Source organism: Pristis pectinata, chromosome 38 (assembly GCF_009764475.1).
Source record: "Pristis pectinata isolate sPriPec2 chromosome 38, sPriPec2.1.pri, whole genome shotgun sequence".
Lineage (NCBI taxonomy): Eukaryota > Metazoa > Chordata > Chondrichthyes > Rhinopristiformes > Pristidae > Pristis > Pristis pectinata.
This window is the reverse complement of record NC_067441.1, coordinates 6,158,683-6,175,082: the sequence shown is the minus strand read 5'-3', so window position 1 is coordinate 6,175,082 and position 16,400 is coordinate 6,158,683. Positions and strand designations below refer to the sequence as shown.

The window sequence follows — 16,400 nt, the reverse complement described above, 5'->3', positions numbered from 1 at the left end:
CTGGGGGCTGGTGTGTGGGTCATCGAGCACAGGTTGATTGGACAGAAAGGAGGAGAATTTGGCCTTCCTGACTCTGCAAACCCGCATTTAGGGTGGGCAGGGCAGGGCGGGGGGGGGGGGGGGTGGATGTTTCTGAGCTCTGGGTGTTGGAGTCACACAGCACGGAATCAGGCCCTTCGGCCCTCAGGTCCGTGTTGACCACCAGCCACCCCATTCGCACAAATCCCATTTTATTCTCCCCACCTTCCCATCAACTTCCCCCTCCTCACTCTACCCACTTGGAGCAACTTACAGGGGCCAACTAACAGACTGACCCACACGTGAAGTCAGGGATCGAACCCGGGTGTCCGGCGCTGTGAGGCAGTGGCTCTACCCACTGTGCTGTGTGTAGAATTGTGTTTATTCATTTCAGGTGTACAGATGTTGCTGTCAGGCTCCAGTGTATGGTGAGAAGCTCCTATTAACAGCATCAGTAAAGCTGCAGCCTTGAATCAGCTCAAAGTTCTCCCAGAGTGCTCACAGTTACGGCACAGGACGACAAGTCTGCCCTCCTCTTCGACGTGATCACGGCTGATCCATGCTGGCCTCAACCTCCGTCTCTGCACCATTTCTCCGTTCCTCGATCTATCAAATATTTATCAACCTGCACTTTAAATACTTCTAGATCTACCTTCCACCATCCTTCAGGTTAGAGAATTCCAGAGATCCAGCACCCTCCGCAAGCATTTCCAGCCCACACTCGTGCACGCACGCACGCACGCACACACACACACACACACAAAATCTGTCACAATGCAGTTGCCACGGACTGAGGGGTGAGCCCCATCAATCTGACACCCACCCTCCCCTCCCCCCTCCTCTGACAGCCATGGGGGGGTGGGGGCGGGGTGGGACAGGAGGTCACAATGGGCCAGGTCACCCAGCAGCAGTTGGTCAGGCCAGTGTGCTTCTGACGCCACAAAGGCTGACCTCACTGTGACTGAGGCTGGGCTCCCCCTCGATGCCTCCCAGCAGGCCAGCTGCAAACCAGCAGAGACAAAGGCTGCAGACACGAGCACAGCTCACTGGGAACCAGAGATGGACTTGCGAGCCTCTGTCGTCACTGATGCAAACTTGGATAAAGGTGAGAGAGTATTAGGGAAGGGTTCATTATTTTCGTTAGCTTATTAGCTACAAAGTGAAGCTGCCTCTGCACCGTCCCACCACACACTCCCGGGGTCAGACACAGGGTGAAGCTCCCTCCACACTGTCCCGTCACACACTCCCGGGGTCAGACACAGGGTGAAGCTCCCTCCGCACCGTCCCGTCACACACTCCCGGGGTCAGACACAGGGTGAAGCTCCCTCCGCACCGTCCCGTCACACACTCCCGGGGTCAGACACAGGGTGAAGCTCCCTCCGCACCGTCCCGTCACACACTCCCGGGGTCAGACACAGGGTGAAGCTCCCTCCGCACCGTCCCGTCACACACTCCCGGGGTCAGACACAGGGTGAAGCTCCCTCCGCACCGTCCCGTCACACACTCCCGGGGTCAGACACAGGGTGAAGCTCCCTCCGCACCGTCCCGTCACACACTCCCGGGGTCAGACACAGGGTGAAGCTCCCTCCGCACCGTCCCGTCACACACTCCCGGGGTCAGACACAGGGTGAAGCTCCCTCTCTACACTGTCCTGCCTCACATTCTGGGGGCACAGATCAGAAGGTAAAGCTCCCTACTCAGGCTGGGTAGGGTTACCCTGCCCCTTGTGTCCTCTCCTCGTACGGGAGTCTAGATTAGCAAAGTTCTCCCTGCTGCTGTCCTGCCTGAACCCCTCTCCACCTGACAGCAGCGTTTGTTGCTGCAGCACCTGTGACCGGTGACCTAACACTAAACCAGTGGCCAATCCCTTGTCAGAAGGGTGACTTGAAGAGAGGGGGAGTGGGGGAAAGCGAGGGAGAGAGGAGTTGGACAGAGAGACGTTGGGAAGGCAATAAGTCAGTGAGGGAGTGTGGGGGGGGGAGGAGGAGTCTGAAAGAGAAGGTGACGGAGACTGAGAACAGGGAGAACAGACAAATTACTTCATACTTCACCCAGACCGCAGGAGTCTGTCAATCCAGCCGTCGCACCTTCACTGCTGCCGAACTTGTGGACTTGCCGAATGATTGGATGGTATTTTGTTCAGGCTCCAACACACTTATAATTCACCTTTTTAAAAACAGATTTTGCACGGTAATGTGTAAGTGAACACAGTAATTGTGAACGGAGTGCAGGAGACAGAACCAGGCGGGTTTAAAGGGAGCCCTGGTGACTGGACCAGGACAGTGGGGACTGGGCCCTGGGGATGAATGGAAGGCGACAAACTTCACCTGGGAGCCAGGTGCCGAATCCTCTGGGATTCTGGACAGCTGGAGAGCGGATTATCGGAGATTTACTGTAGTTCATCTCACGCCTCATCCTCTGATCCATATTGTCTCAGTCAAGATATCTCCCTCACTGGCTTTCACACTCTCTCTCTCTCTCTCTCTCTCTCCATCCCCTCGCTTTCTCACACTCTCCCTCTCACACACCCTCCCTCTCGCACACCCTCCGTCTCTCACACCCTCCGTCTCTCACACCCTCCCTCTCACACACCCTCCCTCTCGCACACCTTCCCTCTCACACACCCTCCCTCTCACACACCCTCCGTCTCTCACACCCTCCCTCTCACACACCCTCCGTCTCACACACCCTCCCTCTCTCACACCCTCCCCCTCACACACCCTCCCTCTCACACACCCTCCCTCTCTCACACCCTCCGTCTCTCACACCCTCCTTCTCTCACACCCTCCTTCTCACACACCCTCCCTCTCTCACACCCTCCCTCTCACACACCCTCCCTCTCTCACACCCTCCCTCTCACACACCGTCTCTCACACCCTCCCTCTCACACACCCTCCCTCTCACACACCCTCCCTCTCACACACCCTCCCTCTCTCACACCCTCCCTCTCACACACCCTCCCTCTCTCACACCCTCCCTCTCTCACACCCTCCCTCTCACACACCCTCCGTCTCTCACACCCTCCGTCTCTCACACACCCTCCCTCTCACACACCCTCCCTCTCACACACCCTCTCACACCCTCCCTCTCTCACACCCGTCTCTCACACCCTCCCTCTCACACACCCTCCCTCTCACACACCCTCCCTCTCTCACACCCTCCGTCTCTCACACCCTCCCTCTCACACCCTCCCTCTCTCACACCCTCCTTCTCACACACCCTCCCTCTCACACACCCTCCCTCTCACACACCCTCCCTCTCACACCCTCCCTCTCTCACACCCTCCCTCTCTCACATTCAGAGGCTCACAAATGAACGTACAGACTCCACACACACAAGAGCGCGCGTGGACGCGCACACACACACACACACACACACACACACAAGAGCGCGCGCGCGCACACACACACACGCACACACACGGGCTCCAGTGTGTCATCTGTGTTCCTTCACTCTTCTGTTTCTATCCCTCTGTTTCGCTCTCATTTGTTACAGTCACAGAGCCATACCGCACAGATCCAGGCCCTTCGGCCCAACCAGTTCAATGCCGACCACAGTGCCCACCCAGCCAGTGCCAATTTCCTGCATTCGGCCCATGTGCCTCCAGTCCCCGCCCCTCCCTGTCCCTGTCCAAGTGCTTCTTAAATGGCTCTGTTGACCCTGCCTCACCCACTTCCCCTGGCAGCTCGTTCCATCTACTCACCGCTCTCTGCGTGAAAAAGTTGCCCCTCAGGTCCCTTTTAAACCTTTCCCCTCTCACCCTAAACCCATGCCCCCTAGTTCTGGACTCCCCTACCCTGGACAAAAGACTGTCACCGTCCACCTTATCGATGCCCCTCGTGATTTTAAACACCTCGATATAAAGTTGCCCCTCATTCTCCTACGCTCAAAGGAATAACGACCTAGCCTGGCCGATCTCTCCCTGTAACTCAGGCCCCTCAAGTTCTGGCAACATCCTCGTAAACCTTCCCTGCGCTCTTTCCAAAGCCATCTCCCTCTTTTCCCATCTCCCACTCTCAGTCCCTTTCCCTCTCTATTTAGCAGTCATATTTTCTCAATCTTTCTGCTGCAGTCTCTCTCCTGTTTTCTCACCTTTGCTCTCGATTTTTCTTATGGAGGTGTGTAAAATCACGAGGGGCATAGACAGGGTGAATGCGCACAGTCTTTTCCCCAGGGTTTGCGAATCCAGAACTAGAGGGCACAGGTTTAGGGTGAGAGGGGAGAGATTTACTCAGAACCTGGGGGGCAACTTCTTCACCGAGAGGGTGGTCCGTATGTGGAACGAGCTGCCAGCAGAAGTGGTTGAGGCAGGTACAGTAACAACATTTAAAGGGACAGGTACACAGGTAGGAAAGGTTTAGAGGGATATGGGCCAAACGCGGGCAAATGGGAATCATGGTTAGCATGGACGAGTTGGGCTGAAGGGCCTGTTTCTGTGCTGAAAGACTGTAATCGCAGAACAGCCAATGTACTGCCGAGCTGGGATCGACTGGGGCTTGAAGGTGGTAATCCTTCTGTCTGCCGCATCTTCTGGTCCCGGGGTCCTTACAACCCTGTGACTCTGGCATCTTCCTGTGCGTTCCAGAGAAAACTTCGGTCTACCCCGTCGCCACAACGTCACAGAAACACAAGAACTTTGTAGTGGAGCCCATGAAGGAGAAGTCCGTGAGGGAGCTGGCTGGGATTGGACTGGTCCTGGGGGGCCGTCTGGAGGAGAAGGGCTTCTGCAAGGTGAGATGGCGGGAGAGGTCAGGAGACTGGGGTCAGGCAGTCTCTAATCCAAGGGATCTTCCTGGATACTGGGGTCAGGGAAAGACTCCGGTCTCTCATCCGGGACCTTTCTGGAGACTGGGGTAGGGGAAAGGCTCCGATCTCTAGTCCAGGGAATCTTATTCCTTCATCAAAACAAAATCTTGTCATGGGAGTTCAACAGTAATCAGTTAAATTGGTAAATTGTACTGAGGTACAGTGAAAAACTTTGTTTTGCCTGCCATCCATACAGATCATTTCATCACATCAGTGCATTGAGGTAGTACAAGGGAAAACAATAACAGAATGCAGAATAAAGTGTTACAGTTACAGAGAAAGTGCAGTGCAGGCAGACAATAAGGTGCAAGGGCCACAACGAGGTAGCTTGTGAGGTCAAGAGTCCATCTTATCGTACTTGGGAACCGTTCAATGGTCTTATAACAGCGGGATAGAAGCTGTCCTTGAGCCTGGTGGTACGTGCTTTCAGGCTTTTGTATCTTCTGCCCGATGGGAGGGGGGAGAAGAGAGAATGTCTGGGGTGAGTGGGGCTTTTGATTACGCTGGCTCCTTTACCAAGGCAACGGGAAGTGTCGACAGAGTCCACGGAGAGGAGGCTGGTGTCCGTGATATGCTGGGCTGCCTCCACAACTCTCTGCAGTTTCTTACAGTCACAGGCAGAGCAGTTGCTGTACCAAGCCGTGATGCATCCGGATAGGATGCTTTCTATGGTGCATCGATAAAAATTGGTGAGGGTCAATGTTGTCGTGCCGAATTTCACTGGTTTGTTGGAGTATATGCAAGAAAGCTACTCAGACAGAGAGCTCCGGTGTGACTTAAAAACCACAAGTCATACAGTGATTATTATTCCCTAACTCACAAATCATACAGTGAATATTATACTTTAACTCACAAATTACTCTGATTATTATAGCCTAAACATGGTTACATGTGACCTGGATCATCTGATCCTAAGGTAACACATCAAAAATGAGCCTTCACTCTTTCAGTCAACGTGATCTGAGGAGGTGAGTGCCTCCCCTCCCCCAGACCTGCAGTCTGGTGGTCTCATACCTAAACCAATACTTTATTCATTCTCACGGGGATGGTGTCAGGGTTACCACATTCCTCCTGGTATGCCTTATCGTGAGGTTCATCGGTAACTTTCCCCATTGCCTGCATTTACTTCGGAGGGCACCATGGTGCAGTGGGTGAAGCCCCTGCCTTCCAGCTCCAGGGACCCCAGTTCAATCCTGACCTCGGGCGCTGTGTGCGTGTGTGTGTGTGTGTGTTTGGAGTTTGCACCTTCTGCCCGTGACCGTGTGGGTTTCCCCCGGGTTCTCCGGTTCCCTCCCACGTCCCAACGACATGCGGGATCGGTGGGTTAATTGTAAATTGCCCCTAGTGTGTGGGTGAGGGGTAGAATCCGGAGGGAGTGTGGTGAGAAAGAAATGGGATGAGTGTCAATGGTTGCTTGACGACTGGGGGTCAGCACAGGGCCTGCTCGGGTGCTGTGTGGCTCTCGAATAAGTGTATATCTCTGTCTGCTGATTACATTGTCCTACATACGCCCGAGTCACCCCCACTCCCACAACAGCCAATGATGGAGCAAGTTTCTTATCTCTAAATACATTAACACCACAGTCTGCTGATCTCTGAGACTGGTGGCTCAATCACGCAGAGCAGGTCTGACCTGATTGACAAGGCAGAGCTGCTTCTCCAGCTACGATAAACTTCATACCAACTGCATCAAAGTCCCGGGTGCCTGAGGGGATTCTCTAACCAGTCGTCACACTATCGTTTCTGGGAACCTGCTGCACACAACCTGGCGGCTGCATTTCAACAGGGACTGGGCAGCGTTTCAGGATCTCTGGAGCTGGTGGAAAGCCCTGGTAAAATACAAGTCAGTTTTCGAAAGCAAGGTACACAGTGGGGCAGAATTATTGACAGGAGGTGAAACATTCCCTCATTCTCTCTCTCTCTTGCTCCCTTCTTTTGATTCCCCCTCCCTCCCCCTTTCTCCCCCTTCTCACTTCCCCCTCCCCTCCTCTCTCTCTCCCAGTTTCCTTCTCCCTCCCTCCTCTCTCGCCACAGATGCGACCTGATCTTCCTGTGCCTTTCCCACACTCTTGATGTACCTCCAACATCCACTGCTCTTGTCGTTAAATGACCGCCACTTGTGCCCAGGGGATGAAAGTGAGTCAAACTGCAGTTGCTGTAATCTGCTACAAAGACACAAACACCGGAAGAACTCAGGCGGTATCCGTGGAAAGAGAAACCAGGCAAGGTTTCGGGTCAGCGTCCCTTCCTCAGGGGGGACAGGAGGGGTGTCGGGTGTCAGTTTTCGCAGCAGAGCTGGGGGTGGGAGCAGTGAGGTTTATGACAAAAACCATGTGAAAAATAAAAAAAACTGCTTGAAATATGCAATAAAAACAGAAAGTGCAGAAACACCCAGCAGGTCAGTCAGTGTCTGCGGAGAGGGAAGCAGAGCGAATGTTTCAGGTTGAAATCCCAGTTCTGATGAAGCGTCTCCGACCTGAAGGTGTTTCTCTTTCTACAGATAACCAGGGAAAGGGAACCAATGACCAGAGGGCTCAGGATTAATGTGAGAGGGGAAAGACTTAAATGGGACCCGAGGGGGCAAGCCTTCCGCGCAGAGGGCGGTGGGTGTGTGGAAGGAGCCGCCGGGGGAAGTGGCTGAGGCAGGTACAACGACAACGGTTAAAAGGCACTTGGATAAGTAGCTGGACGGGAAAGGTTTGGAGGGCGGTCAGCCAAACACCGGCAAGTGGGACCGGCTGCGGCAGGCACTTTGGTCAGCATGGATGTGTTGGGCCAAAGGGCCTGCTTACCTGCTGTGTTACCTTTTTTTCTTTTTTGTGTTATTCCTTGGAGAACTTATGTTTAATTTACATTTTTCTTGGCTGCTTACCTGATGCTCTGCACCTGTGACGCTGCTGCAGGTAAGTGTTTCATTGCACCTGTGCACACATGGACTTTTGATATGGAGATAAGTTAAGACAGATCAGGTGTTACGGAGTGTGAGTACTGAGCGTTAGAGAGGTCATGGAGTCATACACCACGGAAACAGGCCCTTCAGCCCAACTCGACTGTGTTGCCCAGTGAGCTGGTCCCGTCTGCCTGCCTTTGGCCCAGAGCCCTCTACACTGCTTCTACCCATGGACTTATCTAGATGGCTTTTATATGCTACTAATAGAACCATAGAACACTACAGCACAGAAAACAGGCCATTTGGCCCTTCTAATCTGTGCCGAAACTTTATTCCGCTAGTCCCGTTGACCTGCACCCAGTCCATGACCCTCCAGACCTCTCCCGTCCATGTATCTATCCAATTTATTCTTAAAACTTAAGAGTGAGCCTGCATTTACCACATCAGATGGCAGCTCGTTCCACACTCCCACCACTGAATGAAGAAGCTCCCCCTAAACCGTTCCTCTTTCACCCTAAAGCCACATCCTCTCGTACTTCTCTCTCCTAATCTAGGTGGAAAGAGCCAGATCGCATTTACTCTGTCTATACCCCTCATAATCTCCACTCATTCTTCTACGCTCCAAGGAATAAAGTCCTAACCTGTTCAATCTTTCCCTGTAACTCAACTCCTGAAGACCCGGCAACATTCTGGTAAATCTCCTCTGCACTCTTTCAATCTTACTGATATCCTTCCTATAGTCAGGTGACCAGAACTGTGCACAATACTCCAAATTTGGCCTCATGAATGTCTCATACAACCTCATATAGTAATGTGCCCGCCTCAACCACTATTTCTGGCAGCTCATTCCAAATACTCACCACCCTTTGTGTGAAGAAACTGCCCCTGATGTCCCTTTTAAATCTCTCGCCTCTGATTTTAAACCTTATTCTTAGCACCCCCTCCCTGGGAAAAAGAATGTGTGCTTTCACCCTGTCTATGCCCCTCATGATCTTATACACCTCTATCAGGTCACCCCTCAATCTCCTACGTTCCAGGGAATAAAGTCCCGGTCTGCGCAACCTCTTCTTGTAACTCAGGCCCCCAAGTCCAGGCAACATCCTGGTAAACCTTTTCTAAACTCTATTTCTAGTTTAATAACTTTCCTATAACAGGGTGACCAAACGGTACACAATACTCCAAGTGTGGCTGCACTGACGCCTTATATAACTTCCCAACTCCTATACTCAGTGCCCTGACTGATGAAGGCCTTCTTCACCACCCTACCTACCTGTGACACCACGTTTAGTGGTGTCCTAAAGGACTGGGGGGTGAGAGGGGTGCAATGGGACACAGTGAGGGAGCAGCTTACCTGAAGTTGGAGAGTTCAGTGCTCACTCCAGAGAGTTGCCAAGTGCCCAGGCAGAAGATAAGCTGTTGTTTCTCTAGCTTACAGCCACTTGTGTCCCGGGAATGTCCACACTGAGGAAATTCCGCTCTTTTCCACTAATGGCATTTCCATGACACTCCGGACTTTGTTCTGACATTTGACCCTGTTCAGCCTATTTGCTTTTGATTGTTTTTGTCTTAAGTTTTGGTCGCACTATCAAAAGTTACTTTAAAACAAAACATAGAAAACCTACAGCACAATTCAGGCCCTTCGGCCCACAAAGCTGTGTCGAACGTGTCCCTACCTTAGAAATTACTAGGCTTACCCATAGCCCTCTATCTTTCTAAGCTCCGTGTACCTATCCAAAGGTCTCTGAAACAACCCTATTGAATCCGCCTCCACACCGTTGCCGGCAGCCCGTTCCACGCACTCACCGCTCTCTGAGTAAAAAACTTACCCCTGACATCTCTGTACCTACTCCCCAGCACCTTAAACCTCTTGTGGCCACCATTTCAGCCCTGGGGAAAAGCCTCTGACTATCCACACGATCAATGCCTCTTATCATCTTATACACCAGTTCCTCCAGGACTCGGCCTCTAACAGCCACGCTGCAGGCTCGATTCCCGATTTGGGGGGGGTTGGGGGGAGTGCACTTTGCTTCTCCTCCTGCGGTTTCTGCCCAACTTAGACCCACCCCAGCTTCTTAGCCTTGACGATGAGCAGGAGGGAACCCTGAGACACTCTGGGAATCAGACTGGGGCCAGCGATATTCAGGGCCCCCACCCAGAGATTCCCTGAGCATGGAAAAGGCTGGGAGGTCACCAGACGCAGTGACCAACCTCTCCCCTCAGGTCGGGTGCAGGCTGGTTTTCAGGGAACGCCGCAGAGCTTGGCTGTTACACCTTTCTGTTCTCTGCTCCCTGTTTCAGGCTAAGGACGTCCTGGGTCAATTCCTGCTCCTGAAGCAGGATAAAGTCGCCTTCAAGAGCTGGATGAGGCAGGTGTGCTACGCTGGGAACAGGCAGTCAGAGGACTGCTACCGTTGTCTGAGAGAGTGGTGTGATGCTTTCCTCTGAAGGGAGCTGCCCCGCCAGAGATGTAATCTTCCCAAAAATCCTCCAATTAATCCTTAATCGCTATTTATTGATCGTCATGACCCGAGATCACCGAGGTCTTCCAGATTTTATGCTGTTAGAAGCTGATTTATTAATAAACACATGAACGAGTGGCGATTGTGTTATTCATAGTTTAGCGGCACTTTGTGCTAAAATCCAGGCAGCAGGTCTGCTAGCGACAGCAGTGTGGCCACTCAGTCCTCTGACACCATCTACACATGAATCAGTGGTGCGATGGGACAGGAGGAACTCGTCCACCTGGCCCCTCAATCCCACTCCGAACCTCTTCTGCGTTAGCTTCCCATTGTCCTCAATTCCCCGATCATTCAAGAATTCCAATATTCCCCACCCCCGCCCCCCACCCCCCAGTGGTCCAGCCTCCGCTGCCATCCGGGGTAGAACGTTCAAGAGATTCGCGACGGCTCTACCTGAGTCCGAAATAAGCACCTCCTCGTCAAGGTACCTTGGCCCCTGCTGCAAGACTCACCCTCCGGCTGCCTGGATGAGTGAGGCTCCGAGTCCTGAAACAGCCTGAAACCATCCCGCAGCATTTCCCAAGCCCACGGCCCCCAGCACCCAGAGGGATAAGGGAAATAGGTGCCACACCATCAGCTCCTCTGATGGCCTCCACTTTAGACAATGCTCCAAACAGAGACCAATTGATAATGCAATGTTTATTGTGTAAAGTAATATTTGATTAGAAAATTGACATTTGCAGATTATTTAATAATACAATTAAGTTGGTAATAGCTCAGCCCATGAGATGGAACAGGACATGCTAATGGACATAGAACTTACAGCAGCACAGCACAGGAACAGGCCATTCGGCCTGCCAAGTCTGTGCTGAGCACGAACTGTTCCAATTCAAACATGGCGTGAGGGTGGGTAAGGGGGTGTGAGGGTGGGTAAGGGGGTGTGTGTGCGCACGTGGGGAGGTATTGGCGCTGGAAATATGAGCGAGCAAGTGCACACACGCACGTGTGTGTAGTGTAGAGGTGCCGCTATGTGGGTGCCCAGGGCTGTGGTAAAGTGCTAGGTTAAGAGTAGTATCCTGCTGAGGTCACTGGGGCTGACCCAGTGATTAGTAATATTGCTTTAGCAGACTTATACACGCAGCGTGTGTCGCAGGATCCTGCGGTCCGGTCACTCGGTTACCACGGAGCAATTCTGACTGGTCACCTGAATTAACTTGCGCCACGGGCGGCTCCAGACTTTAAAGTCACAGATTCGTTTCTGTCGGAAAAGCAGAGGTCGGCACATTAACTAAAGGAGTCACCCGTGTACCCCGGCAGAATCAATGACATCCAATCCCCCAAGCCCCCACCGAGATCCAGCGCCCCAGCGAGGGGACCCTCCCTCTCCCCTCCTACACCGGCGGGCGATTCACTTACCTTGGCATAGCGAGGATCATTGAGGAAGCGACAATTCTGAAAACCATTCCTAAGGCTTCTTGACTTCTTGCAGGTAGTGCTTCTCAGCACTACTCTAATGTGGTACAGTAACCCCTCCACCACCTGCAAGAACACCCGACAGTCAGGTCAGTGGCAAACAGTAAATAACCACCACTTTCCCTTGGGGAATGCTGCCGGCTGGCACAGTCCGGGCTGCAGGAGTCCATGCTGAGGGATGTACTGAAGCTTGGGGCAGCCAATGCGAAAGCTCGGCAGGGAAGGGCCACGATCTGGGCTCCTTCCACTACCGCACATGGAGGGGCTGAGTCTGGTGGGGAAGCCCCTCGAACAACAAAAGGGTGTATCGCTCCTGGGTGCCACGAGGGGCAATGGCACTGTGATTTCAAAACAGTGTTAAGTTTACTTAACGACAGTAAGGTAAACAGTTTTGTACCGTGTTTTTGTGTTTGTATATATTATTATGAATACAGTTTGTTTTTGAAATAAAAAAAGATTCCTCACAGACCACTGAGTGAAACCCCTTGTCTGTGACTGAGCCTGTGAAAATGCTGTCCCCAACCAAGATCCAGGGTCTGTTTGTGAACACTGTGCTCCCAGTGATCCATAGTGGTCAGTGCTGGGTCAACGTCACTCACTGAGTTACCCTGCCAAACAGGAGAGCCTCTGCCCTTCCATCGCAGGGTTGGGACCCGGGCTGGATCCCGACCTCCAGTGCTGTGTGTGTGTGTGTGTGTGTGTGTGTGGAATTAACACGTTCTCACCCCTTCCCACTCCCCAACACTCCCTCCCCATCTCCCTCTGCCCAACAACCTCTTCCCTCTATCCCCCACCACTCCCTCCCCTCACCCCAACCCCTCCCCCCTCCCTCCCCCTCACTCCCTCCCCCCTCCCCCACCCACCCCCACTACCCCCTCCCTCAACCACTCCCGACGCCCCTCCTCTCCCCCTATTTCTCCCATCTCATCTCCCCATCTCCTCCCCCCTCCCTCTCCCTTCCCCCCTCCCCCCCACCCCCTCTCTCTTACCCCCCCTCCCCCCCACCCTCTCTCTTACCCCCCCTCCCCCCCACCCTCTCTCTTACCCCCCTCCCCCTCTCTCTTACCCCCCCTCCCCCCCACCCCCCTCTCTCTTACCCCCCTCCCCCCACCCTCTCTCTTACCCCCCTCCCCCCTCTCTCTTACCCCCCCCTCCCCCCCACCCCCCTCTCTCTTACCCCCTCCCCCCACCCCCTCTCTCTTACCCCCCCTCCCCCCCCACCCCCCTCTCTCTTACCCCCCCCTCCCCCCCCACCCCCCTCTCTCTTACCCCCCCTCCCCCCTCTCTCTTACCCCCCCTCCCCCCCACCTGTGTCTGGGCCGACACCACTTCGGCCACGGCGCTGTAATGCAGCTCATTGGAGAGGCGGTTGAAGGCCTCCTCGGCCACCCGGGTGGCGTTCAGCACCCCGGGGTCCCGCACGGAGACCGGGAAGAGGCCACCGGGCATGGCGACGGCCGCCGCCCCCGCCACCAGCAGCGCCCACAGCACCGGACCCACCGCCATCTTCACACGCAGGCCGAATTACAGCCCAGCACTTCCGCCCCCGCCCGCCGTCACTTCCGCCCCGCCCGGCCACCGCCATCTTTGTGCGGGGCAACCCTTCCAAAAAAACCCCCCCCGCCACCTGCAACTCCCACAAGTTGTGCAAAACCCCGATAATTCGGCAAATCAGCGCAGGAAACACACTTTAAAAACAAGAAGCAAGTTTATTGCAAGAACTACGACACTACATCAAATTACTACAAACCACAACAACTACTAAACTTCAGCTAAATCATAATGTGTACCATCCTGATCCAGGACAGTCGTTGATTCCCTGTGGTGTCCTGTCGATGTGCCTACAGCTCCCAAAAATAATAACCAGAACATGAGCTTTTAATGGAGACACAAGAGGCTGCAGGTGCTGGAAAGCAGAGCATCAAACTGGTGGAGGAACTCAGTGGGTCAAGCTGCCTCAGCAGGGGCAGGACCACAGACGCTGCCTGTCCCACTGAGTTCCTGCAGCAGTTCGTTTCATTGCATGAGTTTATAATGACTTTGAGTGAGGGCTCCAAGTAATCTGAGGAGTACCCTCCTGTTCCTCTTCCAAGGATTTAAATCTTTCAGTTAACATGCTTGAAAGGCAGATCCTCTGCCAATGCAGTCACTGCTCAGCAGAGCCCGCAACTGCGCAGCACTCTTGCTTCGGCATCGCCCCGCCAATGGTGCGGCGCTCCCTCTGCACCGCCCCTCTGAATATACGGTGCTCCCTCGGCAGGGTCCTGCACCAGTGCGCCACTCCCTCAGCATCGTCCCTCCGGTTGTGCGGCGCTCCCTCAGCATCGTCCCTCCGGTAGTGCACCACTCCCTCAGCATCGTCCCTCCGGTAGTGCGGCGCTCCCTCCGTAACTTGGCTGCTCCATCTATATTGTCCTTCTGACTGTGCAGCACTCCCCTCAGTTGCTGAACCTCCGTTGCTTTCTCCGGCATCCTCTTCAATCACCAGGTTTTGGCAGCCGAGCTTCCTGCACTCGGGTTTGGGGAGCGGCTGCCAGGGTTCAGGACGTGGGCTAAGGGCTGGAAGAGGAACTTGCATTGGGAGGGGGTGGATGCATTCAGTGACAAAGGCAGGACAAATAGGGGTACGGGGAGCAGTACCTGGGGAGAGGGGGTGGTGGAAATCTCTGGATTATTACCCAAGCCACATGCAAACTGGTGTTAAGGCCTTAGAGAGCCTTAAGGAAGTGAACATGTGGCCAGTTTATGGGGCACTTGTGCCAGGTGAAAATGGGAATAGCATTGGAATGCTGTACAAAGTGCGTTGGGACCAGTGTTGCTGTGAATTATGGAGCAGTGGGGATTTTAAACTAAATTGTGAAGGCAAGGGGGCAAAGGTTCAGTCAATCAAATGGTAGAGAGGCTATGACAGGAGGAGATAAAGAGGACAAATCCAAGAGCAAAGCAGCAGATGTTGCCTGAACTGGGGAGCATGCCTTATGAAAACAGCATGAGTGAACTCGGCCTTTTCTCCTTGGAGCGACGGAGGATGAGGGGGGAGCTGATAGAGGTTTATAAGATGATCGTGTGGATAGACAGAGGCTTTTTTCCTGGGCTGAAATGGTTGCCACAAGAGGACACAGGTTTAAGGTGCTGGGGAGTAGGTACAGAGGAGATGTCAGGGGTAAATTTTTTTTTACTCAGAGTAGTGAGTATATGGAATGGACTGCCGGCAACAGTGGTGGAGGTGGATACGACAGGGTCTTTTAAGAGACTTTTGGGTAGGTGCATGGAGCTTAGAAAAATAGAGGGCTATGGGTGAGCCTAGTAATTTCTAAGGTAGGGACATGTTCGGCACAGCTTTGTGGGCTGAATTGTGCTGTAGGTTTTCTATGTTTCTATGAAACACTTCAGAGAAGGTTTGCCTGACTGGTGTCTGTAACAGGGGGGCTGTCTTCTGAGGAAAGGTTAGGCTGGGGGTTAGAAGAGTGAAAGGAGACGTCATTGAAATGTACCTGGGGTATGTTTCATTGGCTCAAGGGGTCTTCTCAGGGTGGATGCAGAGCAGGGGGTTCCCTCTTGTGGGGGAACCTAGAATCACTGTTTACAAAGAAAGGGCAGTCAATTTACAACAGAGGTGAAGAATTTCTCTCTCTCTCAGAGGGCAATGATTCTTTGGAACACTCTTCCTCTAAGGCCGGTGGAAGGCAAGATTTCCAATATTTCTTTTAAAGAGGAGGGATATCAATTCTCGATAAGCGGGTGGGGGGGCACAAAAGGTGGTGGTGGGGTGGACGGGAATGCAGAATAAGGTTAGAATCAGATCAGATGTGATCTTATTACAGTGAAGTGGGGTGGAGGAGCTTTCTGATCGAAACCCACGACCTTCTGCAACAGAAGGTCCAAGGGAGGAGGGACGAGGAGGGAGGAGCGGTGAGGGGACGGGGAAAGGAGAGAGGGGGTGGGTTACAGAGGTGCTGAAATTAATGAACGCACCGTGACAGAAAGATTAGGTCCAGAGGGCTGGCAAGGGAGCAGATGAATGACAAATCCTTTCCGACATCAAGTCTTGATCCGGAATTTACATATGAGGAGAGTTTGTCAGCTCTTGGACTGTACTCACTGGAGTACAGAAGAATGAGAGGGGACCTCATAGACACATTTCGAATGTTGAAAGGACTGGACAGAGTAGATGTGGCTAAGCTGTTTCCCTTGGTGGGTGAGTCCAGGACTAGAGGGCACACTCTTAGAATTAGAGGGTACACGTTTAGAACAGCGATGAGGAGAAATTTCTTTAGTCAGAGGGTCGTGGATTTATGGAATTCTTAGCCACATACAGCTGTGGAGGCCTGATCATTGGGGGCGTTTAAGGAGGAGATTGCTAGGTATCTAATTAGTCAGGGTATCAAGGGATATGGGGAAAAGGCTGGAAATTGGGGCTAGATAGGAATAGTTTTAGTTTAGCTCATGGAGCAGACTCGATGGGCCGAATGGCTCCTTTGTCTTGTGACCTTGTGAATTTGCTCTCTGGAACCATGGCAGAAGGAGATCCCGACTCTGAACTTTTAGAAGGAAGATCGGAGAAGAGGAAACGTTTGTGGAGGGAAGGTAAGAATGGGGGGAGGAGAGTGGGGCTGACTGGGTAGGCTCGTTCAAAGGGCTGGCACAGCTCGATGGGCTGAACAGCCACCTCCCTGTGCCACGGGGAAACGACTGCGCCCGGGGATGACCTCTGAAGCCAAGTCAAGACCCGTTGGCAAGTCAAGAGGCTGCTT

General features: G+C 53.2%; 3 protein-coding genes across 4 annotated transcripts in view; 1 reads left to right on the top strand and 2 right to left on the bottom strand.

Annotated features, from left to right (window-relative positions):
• Window positions 1-3,929: 3,929 nt before the first annotated feature.
• Window positions 3,930-16,400, bottom strand: part of LOC127587045 (uncharacterized) — a 38,484-nt gene continuing 26,013 nt past the window's right edge. Inside the window, exon 5 of the mRNA XM_052045194.1 lies at window positions 3,930-3,940. The gene's annotated coding sequence lies outside the window, so the exon portion shown is untranslated. The remainder of the gene's footprint in view (window positions 3,941-16,400) is intronic.
• Window positions 4,630-10,292, top strand: LOC127587052 (barrier-to-autointegration factor A-like). 2 transcript variants are annotated; one of them, XM_052045204.1, is made up of 2 exons: window positions 4,630-4,749; window positions 10,013-10,292. In XM_052045204.1, the coding sequence occupies exons 1-2, from the start codon at window positions 4,669-4,671 to the stop codon at window positions 10,157-10,159; spliced, it is 228 nt and encodes a 75-aa protein (XP_051901164.1). In that variant the 5' UTR covers window positions 4,630-4,668; the 3' UTR covers window positions 10,160-10,292. The 2 variants fall into 2 exon arrangements, 1 of the variants encoding a protein (XP_051901164.1); XR_007958740.1 differs by lacking the exon at window positions 4,630-4,749 and adding an exon at window positions 6,463-6,686 and having other exon boundaries at window positions 10,013-10,153.
• Window positions 10,858-13,190, bottom strand: LOC127587050 (cystatin-like). Its single transcript, XM_052045200.1, has 3 exons — window positions 12,955-13,190; window positions 11,590-11,712; window positions 10,858-11,431 (listed from the first exon to the last, which is right to left on the bottom strand). Exons 1-3 carry the CDS (start codon window positions 13,150-13,152, stop codon window positions 11,342-11,344), a joined length of 411 nt encoding a protein of 136 aa, XP_051901160.1. The 5' UTR covers window positions 13,153-13,190; the 3' UTR covers window positions 10,858-11,341.

Excerpts from the sequence above, each read along its gene's own strand:
- LOC127587050 (XM_052045200.1), bottom strand. The coding sequence starts at position 13,152 with ATGGCGGTGGGTCCGGTGCTGTGGGCGCTGCTGGTGGCGGGGGCGGCG. Across the intron at positions 11,713-12,954 it reads TGGTGTCGGCCCAGACACAG|GTGGTGGAGGGGTTACTGTA; the intron begins GTGGGGGGGAGG and ends GTGTTCTTGCAG. Across the intron at positions 11,432-11,589 it reads ATGATCCTCGCTATGCCAAG|AAACGAATCTGTGACTTTAA; the intron begins GTAAGTGAATCG and ends CTTTTCCGACAG.
- LOC127587052 (XM_052045204.1), top strand. The coding sequence starts at position 4,669 with ATGAAGGAGAAGTCCGTGAGGGAGCTGGCTGGGATTGGACTGGTCCTG. Across the intron at positions 4,750-10,012 it reads AGGAGAAGGGCTTCTGCAAG|GCTAAGGACGTCCTGGGTCA; the intron begins GTGAGATGGCGG and ends TCCCTGTTTCAG.